The following is a 9,716-nucleotide window of genomic DNA, read 5'->3' as shown; positions in this document are numbered from 1 at the left end:
TAGATGCTGTGCAGCATTGGCTATTGTAATATTGTCATATGACAAACCAAGAGATAGAGGGTCTTTGGGCATTAAAGGGACACAATTGCATGAACAATTGGCTGTCAAGAAGAATTTTTCTCGCGAGGTACAGAATAATTTGACATTTGCAGACTAAGTATTTTTTGTTATTTTAAAATGCCAAAACAAAATTCTATAAAATGAAACTTTTTGTATAGAAAATTGGTGGATTAAATCTTAGAAACTTTTCTGTAAAGAAGAAACAACAATGATGGAGGAAATATGGAGAGAGCGTTTGCTAGGTTATATTAAAATATTATGTCATGTTTTTGCAGTTAGTTTTTCGTACCCCCATTTTACGTAATGACCAATATCCTAGATGTGTCCATACCGCTCCGTCTATCTCTCTGTCTTTCCACCAAAGAACTGCTCACTCCGCCAGGAGACCAGGAGAAAGAGAGAGCCCCTATAGCAGGGGGTCAGCAACGCGATATGGTTTTACTTATTCTGGCTATAATAATAATCCCATCTGTTTTGCAATTTTTTAGACACGGGCGCTCTCAATAATTCAGTGTTTTCGGTTCAGATTTTCAGTGTGATATCACAAGAGTCGGTGCACAATGTAGTAGATGTAGATCTTATAGGACGGACAGCCATACTGACAGGCATGACTCAGCTAATGATGCTTATAAAGAATAGAATATTTAAGGTGTCAGAAAATCTATCCTCTAGTTACACATCTATATAAATCGAAGATACACCCAAAATCTTTGAGTACGGGTTATAAAAAGGTGCCAATCTTCATTTCTGTATTCAGTATCATAAAATGTCATTATGTAATCTTAAAAATCTTTAAATCTTTAAATTTCGCCTAAATTAAGAAGAGAAAAGTCTTGATTTTTTAAACGTGCCATAGCGAAAAAGCACAGCCAATATAGCCAATATTCTATTATAACGTAAACAAGTTAGCATAGGTCTGCAGCAAAGTCACTGTTGGCCTGTGAGGTATATGTTAACATAATAAAAACCACTTGTCTTTCAAGCCTGTTCACAAAAATTTCTGTATACTTTTAGGCATTCCATTTTTATTCCCGATACTTAAAATGAGTATTGGGGTATATTAGATTTGTGGTGAAAATGGATGTGTGTAACGTCCAGATGGAATCGTTTCCGACCCCATAAAGTATATATATTCTTGATCAGTATCAATAGCCGAGTCGATTGAGCCCTGTCTGTCCGTCCGTCCGTTTCCTCCAATTTTTTAATAGGTTAGGTTAGGTAACCCCCGCCCCCCCCCAAGCTCTGTTGGACCTATAAGAGGTCTATTGTGTTGCCCCTTCTCGTTGCCTGAAATTTGTTACGAGTAATAGCTCTTCATAATGTTTTGGACGATATTAACATAATCATTGAATGATGACAAATGTCTTGCTAGCTTCGGTTTCGTGTCGCATCGATCACTTTAGTATAATGATATCAACTTCCAGTCTATATATGTATATAATGACCTTTATTTTAGCCAAAGAAAATTAAAACACAAGAACGTGTCAATACGAGTCAGGATTGACTGTGTAAGAAAGAAAATCACTAAGTTACTCTCTAAAACAAGGTGAAACATGCAGTTATGCAAAAAAAAACAAGCTTAGCTCTGAAAAAACCATAAAAATAAGAATACAACAAATCTTAAAAAAAGCATCTGCGACGTCAAAAGCCAATACTTACATAACAAAATGACTGTCGTGAATTTTTAGATGTGCTTAATAATATTTATGATAATATTCGGATAGTCACATCATAGGACGGAGGATCAAAAAAGTTAGTGAGAATAACGGTTAGTTTTTCATTTCTAGCAAACTCGTGAGATCAAATTCATAAATTAACCATTTGACTTACCAGCTGTTGGAAGGCCGAAATGGATGGCAAGGAAGACAATTACAAGTAATCGATGATCGGCAGGTAAAAATACACAAATGCATTAAGACCCAGACATATACATATGTATGTATGTATGTTCATATGTATATGTGTGTTAATCTGTATTACGCCTACATCGTTAAACATCAATTCCACTTGTTCCAGCGTTACAATACAACTCCAAAATAAATGTACAACGTGTTTGTATACATACATATGTGCATACATATGAAGTAAATATACATACACACAAAAATGTGTTTCTTTTTTACCTTTAGATCGCCCTTTTCTAACACCTTTTCGGCTCGAATCCAAGGCACAGGCCTGCCGCTGTGTTGTCGGCAACTAAAAAGCGAACAAATGAGCGCCGAACGATTATTTAAGGCCAATATCTCTAATTACGGTTCAGACACATAACAATGCAGTTTCATTTTTAAATTTATGGGTTTCATTATTTAATGTAAACTGAAACTTGAGGCATTTTTCCGCTTTGTACGACAGGTGGTCTAGACTAACGTTAACATATACACACTCGTAACCACGAAGGTTTGTGTAAATATCAGTTAATTTTTGATTTGCACTAATTAATTAAATATATTATAAATATACTATAAATAAATTATTATATAATTTTATAAATATTACAAACCAATTTCAGCGGCCCTAATTAGCCAAATTCGTTTTGTTTGCATGCAAAATAGTAACATTATTTTCAGGCTATCTAAACTAATAGGATAATCTTTCATTAGATCAGATTGTATTTAGATTTTATTTAGGTTTGAAAAACTTTAGTTTCTCAGGAAATTGCTGCAAAGAAAAATCAGCCTGACGACACACCGAATTTAATTTTAGTTTTGAAAATCTTTACAGAATTATTCTTGCCAGTAACGCTTTAATATTGATATCCCCGTTCAGGTTTGGTTTTTCATGATTTTCTGTTTACTTTTATTGGTTTCCGTTGTGGTTGTACTATCAAACAATAGATAATTGTAACAACTGTTAACCGTACACCGAAACAAATTGCGTTAAAGCGTGAATTTCTGTTTGTCGGAAGTCCTGATTATTTCGCATTTACAGGCAAATGTCAAACCTACTGGGTGGGAATTGAATTGAGTACAAAATAACAAAAACGCTGCGAATACATAATGATTTATTATTCCGGGTTAAATACCTTGACCATCCCCCCCTGTTAACAAATTCTTCTTAATGCGTTGTAATTGCATAGCATGAAATTTGTTGTGATTGTGTCTGCGATTACATTATATACATAATTGAGCAAACCTCAGCGGCAATAATTTTATTAAAAATTGTATTCTTTGGGAAATAAGAATTTATGTTTACCATTTGTTATGCCTTCCAATTCGATATGCATATTCAAAGTGCTGTAAATGATTCTTAAATAAATTTAAATACGATTCACGCTTAAATGGAATAGCGTGTAAGTAAAAAATGTCCTGCAACCGGAACTAATTTGAATATACATTTGGTAGATTGTAGATACATAAATATGTACATATGTACATATATAGTATAGTTTACTATATGTTAGAAAGTAAAAGATAAAGTACAGTTAAACAAAAAAAATCACCAAAATTTGCGTTACTTTAATATTCGGTTTTTTCTTATACATATGACTAAAAAGAAACCATCTTAATATCGAAAAAAAACGTAATTTTATATTTTATTATAATACCAATTATTGATTAATGTTTCGGTTAAGGGTTTGGCATATTTTGTATAATTTTTTATGGTCGATTTTGGCCAACTCTTCCTGAAGCTGTTCCTTTAACGGGGATATAGCCGATATTGGCGTTTGGCGTACTCGGCGGTACAGCTAACGTTTTTTATTTTATTGGAGTTTTATGCATTTTATTTGCATTTTAAGTTGAGAAAAAAATACACCAAATATTAAAGTTACCCACTGTACATGTTTATATAGGTTGAAGATAGCTAAAATGTTGATCCACGGGTTGTCTTTTCTAAATGAAGGAATCTGTAAAGATCTCGGCTGCGGCTTCGGCTTCGGTTGGTTTGTATATCGTAAATTCGAAACAAACACGGTTAGTTTAAAATACAGGGACACAGTTTTTTAAACAAATAAACCAAAACCAAGTTAATTCACTGTTTATCATAATTGTTTATATTTATATAGCAGTCAGTCTTATGTATGGAATGGAACTGTAATAAAAATATATGTACATAAATATGTATATATGTTCCGCCCCTAAAAATATAGATAAGCACACGGGGGCTGCTGTTGCCTGAAATTAATCTCTTTTTGATGCTATAGTTATTCCCTTTTCTCTGATTCTCAATACGTTGTTTGGGTGTCTAGCGTCTTTAGATAATTAGATACTGTACTCAGCCCGTTCTCTTTTGTTGAGATTAAGACTTTCAAAATATTTACAGTTTTAATCAATTTCGATTGCAATTAATGCTCCGGATCATTTCGGTCAGGAGGCATCATTGGCTTCGAAGCGAAAAGGGTCAGACGGTGACTGCCAATAGCAAACCAAGCCATGCTAACTAACTTTTTTGGCTTCAGTTGGATGGCAAATTGACCAAAATGTCATATGGTTTCAAGAAAAATGTCGAGACGTGTCGAACAGAAGGCAATTCGATGGAGCTACTGCAAGAAATGTTCACAAAATGTGAAATGGTCGCCAAAATCATGCGATCGGCTGCCCAAGTGTGGCTACATTACAGGGTGAGGTCTTACTTGAAACCATAGGGCCAAAGTCAAACCTTTTATAACTTCTATGAGTGCTTTGGATAATTTCAACACACAAGCTTTAAAAAATGTCAACTTTTTGGCTTCAATTTGTATCTTACTGTATCTTTCGGATTGAATACACATAAGATAACTATAAAATCTATGCTTTTCGTTTTGGCTTGTTTTATTTGGTGCATTCATTGTTAACATTATTCTATAAAAACAAACGGGAACATTTATACCTGATGCTCAGTCAGTTGCTATTGCGATTCTCATCCGCCAGAGAGCGCACACATCGTACTACGAAGAGTTTGTGAGAGAGAGAGAAATAGAGAGAATAAGTTAGCGCGTGGCTGGTTTTGCGTAGCCACTGCAAATTGATTTTTTCTCGGCAGTCGGGTAGGGCGTCGCAAAATTTTAAAGCAAACTTGATTTAGTTTGATATCACTGAGAGCTAGGCGTCAAACAAGACCAACAGACGAACAGACAGACATGACTTAATCGACTTGGCTATTAATCCTGATCAAGAATATATAGTATATACTGTATGGGGTCGGAAACGCTTCCTTCTGGGCGTTACACATATCCACTTTCCCAAAAAAAATGTATACATATATACCCCTATACTCATTTTTAGTATCAACAATAACACAGACTTTTGAAGAAACACCTAGTATGTATAATGAAATCAATCATTAAAAGTTATTTATGGATAACAAACAAAAAATAAAAATCGAACATTTCACATAAGCAAATATGCGCCGGCAAAAAATCTTCAACATTTGCAATGCCTGTACGTAGCAGGTTCATGGTAAAAAGCTACCAATTGACCCTTTGGAAACCTACATATGTACTTGAAACTATTCGTAAGATCCAGCCCCATTTTGACAAAATAGTGGTGAGGTCGAGGGACTTAATGTAAATAAATAAATGTATATTTTCTCTACCGATCTAGCAACCGCTATTACGAACTTTGAACTAACCCAGTGTGTTATAATTTGGCAAAAATATTTCAAAATCCATATTTTGTTATTTCTACAATATACGGAAAAGAACAAAATTCCAATCTAAAAGGCATTTCAAGTACCACCGCGCTTTAAAAAATCGCGTTTTTAAACAAATATTATACATTATATCACTAATGTGTAATCAAGAATCTACGGTACGTTACAAAACATAAATAAAATATAAGATAAAAAAGATATGTATGCACAAAATATAAAAACACAAACGCTAGCCTTAGCTCACACGTATGACTTATTGAAATTTAAAGGTTAGACGCTTACGCTTACGAAATTTCATTTACCAGCTGTTTAAAAAAGGCCCTGGTCACTGTTGCCGATTTCATTTCAGAAAAGGGCAGTTCGACTTTTTCAAAAATATCCACCCACCAATACAACTATCCAATAGCAGGCAACTTTTGCAAATAATACATACGAGTATTAGTGAAATGATTGAAATACATTACATATGTACATACATATGTACACACGTATATTTATATAATATAATAATTACATATGAATCAAGTTAAAAGCCTGCATGCATAAATATTATCATTATATACATACATATGTACACGCACAAGTATTTTCAAATGTATGTACGTATGCACGTACATATGCATAATACATATGTAGATACATTTTAAAATTAATATTTACATACATCTGGTTTTAATGGAATCATTTTTGAATGTCTCGTCTCTGATAGATTGGGGGGCACCCACATTTTCGGAATAATAAATAATAAGGAGGGTACTAATGAAAAATGTACGTATGTATGTATAAATGTTACATTGTAGAAACCGCACAAGCTCCGCCCAAAGAAATGTATTTCTACAATAGCCAATCCAATTGCAGGTTTTTTTGTCTATAGACAAATAAGACTTGCTACCATCATACCATCATACCATCCCGCTTTAAGAGTCGATTGTGCTTTCTCACTCTCTCGTCGTCAACGAGCGGCGGCTAGCTCGCTCTCCATGCTGCGGCACTTCGTTGTTAACCTCCACTTACACTTGATGATGAAGATGATCACCTAATTATCGCTTTGAAAAGGCCAATTATCAATAAATTAATTTCTGTTGATACAATAATACATATAAAAGACACGAAATTAAATTTTTTTTTAAATATACTGGTTTTTTTGATATTTAGTATAAATATATGTGCACAAATATGTGTTCGATCGTTGAGTGGAACTATCTTCCGAGCTCAGAAGTTATATATTAGTATTTAATTGGCTCTCGCACTTACTATACCTATAAAATCAATGCGGGACTACACGCTCTACAAAAGCAGTGGCAGTACGATTTGGGTTTTAACGTTCTGCAGAATAATGACTGCGTTCAAAAGCAGGCAAATCAACTAACAAGATTATGAAAACGTAAAATCAGTAAATCGGTAAAGTGGTTGTAATTTTCTTTTTCAACACCTCTCTCGCATTGGGCTGTTAGCCAGACCCAGCTGCCAGGGCGGTTGTCGAGTGTACATACATACATACATACATACATACATATGTATATCCGTAGCTTAAGCTAAGCTAAAACCTACGACACTCCCCGTAACTGAAGCCGAGCCCCTTCCCCATAGTTTGCTCTGGCGTAGTGTGGTCTGGTCAGACTGGTTTATTCGTTTAGTAAATCTCAGACTCTTTGCTTTGGCTCTCTTCTTTGAAGTTTCGCCGTTTTGGAGGGATGATGCATGTTCGCATCGCGGTGATTGGGAGAGAGCACGGGGGCAATGATGTGAGTGATTATATTTTGATTGCATTGCTCACTGTGGTTGGTTGTACGGCATTGCTCACTTAGTACAATAACCGGCGCGTCGTCTGCTAGTCTGCTGAAACAGTAATTTTTTGTATGCCGTGTTCTTCGTTTGTTGTCGTTTGTTTTGTTCCCTCTCTATCGCTATCTTCGCTTCAAGTTCGCTACCACCGCCGCTCACGTATTCGTATTCAGCTTTAGATGGTAATTTGCCAGACCAGGGAAACCTCAGTGAGAGTGCTTTTACATTCAGTGTTGTCGCTGAAGCTTATAACAAGCGTAGTTCTTGTGGAGATTTTATTGCCGTCAGTTCGCGATCTTGTTTTACCGTCGCTATTGACTTCATCATGACAAATCAAATTTCAATAGAATACTTTTTGCTGCAACGGATAAAGCAATTGTTCGCTTCTCATATTTTTAAATAATTTGTCTTTAAGAGATGTTTTAAAGACATGAACACCTAAAATGTTGTACCATCAAATATAAAGTACAAACAAAAAAAAAAAAAAAAATACATATATAGAAAACAAATAAGCCGCAAAAATAAACAAAAACCAGTGTTGTAAATAATAATCTCTGATACATGATTACATGACAAAAAAAATGTTATTTATTTTGTCTATCTTTAAATAATATGAGGAAATATTTAACACAGTTCTGTGTTGAATCATGCGTGATTGAGCTCTGGAGAAATACAAATAATTAAACATTGCCGATTGTTTAATAATGCCAAGACCCTCACGTGAATCATACGGCGATCAGAAGCCTCCATATTCATATATATCATTAACTGCTATGGCCATTTGGAGCTCACCGGAGAAAATGTTACCTCTCAGCGATATATATAAGTTTATAACAGACCGCTTTCCATACTATCGAAAAAACACTCAGCGGTGGCAGAACTCTTTGCGACACAATTTGAGTTTTAACGATTGCTTCATAAAAGTTCCGCGACGGCCAGACAGGCCCGGGAAAGGTGCCTACTGGGCGTTACATCCTCAAGCATTTGACATGTTTGAAAACGGCAGTCTACTACGAAGAAGAAAGCGATTTAAATTGCATAAAAATGATAAGGACATACTGAATGAGGAATTGACCGCACTTGCGAACCTAAATCGATTTTTCTTTACAAATCGCAATGGAAGTGTATCGCATATGACGTCGCTAGACGGCAACAATGCATCTATGAGCCTTGACTCGACTCTGCATTATCCGAGAGTAGCAAATCAATTATCAACGCCTTTAGCTCAAGGTATAATTCTACCTGATGTTATACATCCTCCCACATATAATGCAAATCATACCAATTTATCAGATATAGCACTGTCCAATTTGCCCTTGATAACTAGTCCAGATAGTGAAGGTCCGATAAGTTTACGACCGAAGCGTTCCTTTACGATAGAGAGTCTAATTACTCCCGACAAACCTGAACACCATTCGGAGGAGGAAGACGAGGATGATGACCGAACTGATATAGATGTAGTGGAATGTAGTGGAATTTTCAGATATCCGCCAACATCTTCGTCCGACGAATATATGGCAATGAGTCGAATAAACCACACTGAAGATCAGCGAGAACGACCGCTACCGCCGTTACACACTATAAATGCAGGAAACGTACCGTTTCTTCATTATGCCGCAGGAGCCAATGTATCAGGACTGAGCTCGGGAAATCTCCAATCCTCGGGAATCCCCAGCACCACATATGAACTAGCTATTTCCCATCCACTGTTTATGATGGCAACGGCACCCCTGGCCAATATGCACAATATCTATTATAATAACGTTACTCTGGTGGCACCGTCACAACAATATCTTACACCGGAAGCCCAAAATAGAATAGACAATGATTTGCGTACTATATAATTAGATCAAACTAGAATATTGCTGTACAGAATTATTTATGAAGATATGTAAATTCATCCAAACTTTGTTCCTTTTTTTATTAAGGTTAATTGATAAATAGGACCAAAACATGGCATAGTTGTAGTTAGTATGTATCAGCGCCTAATACACAATTTTTATCACATACCGTATGCATAAGCTATTTATTTTATTTGTATTAGATTCTATACATAAGTCGATAATTATCTGAAGAATATTAAATTTAAAATACCAGAAGAAACAAGTTGTTGTAATAAATGCATTTTTAGCCAACGTTATAATTGCAAGATAGTCGTTACGTTGGATTATTTTAATAAATTGAATTCTCGTATATTAAATATACCCCTGGTAGTCAGCTATTTGAATGTACAGAAGTACGGAAGTGTCTCCGGCGGATAAGCAATGTTTTTCCGCAGAATGATCTGTAGAGTCGGTCCGTCA

The 9,716-nt window shown here is 35.3% G+C and overlaps 1 protein-coding gene across 1 annotated transcript; it reads left to right on the top strand.

The window, feature by feature from the left end:
• The first annotated feature begins 8,343 nt into the window (after nt 1-8,343).
• LOC6591843 (fork head domain-containing protein FD4) lies at nt 8,344-9,304 on the top strand. The gene is made up of 2 exons (XM_026995261.1): nt 8,344-8,643; nt 8,707-9,304. The coding sequence occupies exons 1-2, from the start codon at nt 8,403-8,405 to the stop codon at nt 9,255-9,257; spliced, it is 792 nt and encodes a 263-aa protein (XP_026851062.1). The 5' UTR covers nt 8,344-8,402; the 3' UTR covers nt 9,258-9,304.
• The last annotated feature ends 412 nt before the right edge of the window (nt 9,305-9,716 follow it).

This window comes from Drosophila persimilis, unplaced genomic scaffold (assembly GCF_003286085.1).
Source record: "Drosophila persimilis strain 14011-0111.01,24,50 unplaced genomic scaffold, DperRS2 tig00000000-arrow-pilon, whole genome shotgun sequence".
Taxonomy (NCBI): Eukaryota; Metazoa; Arthropoda; class Insecta; order Diptera; family Drosophilidae; genus Drosophila; species Drosophila persimilis.
Note: the sequence above shows the minus strand (reverse complement) of the source record. Positions and strands in the feature narration are given on the sequence as shown.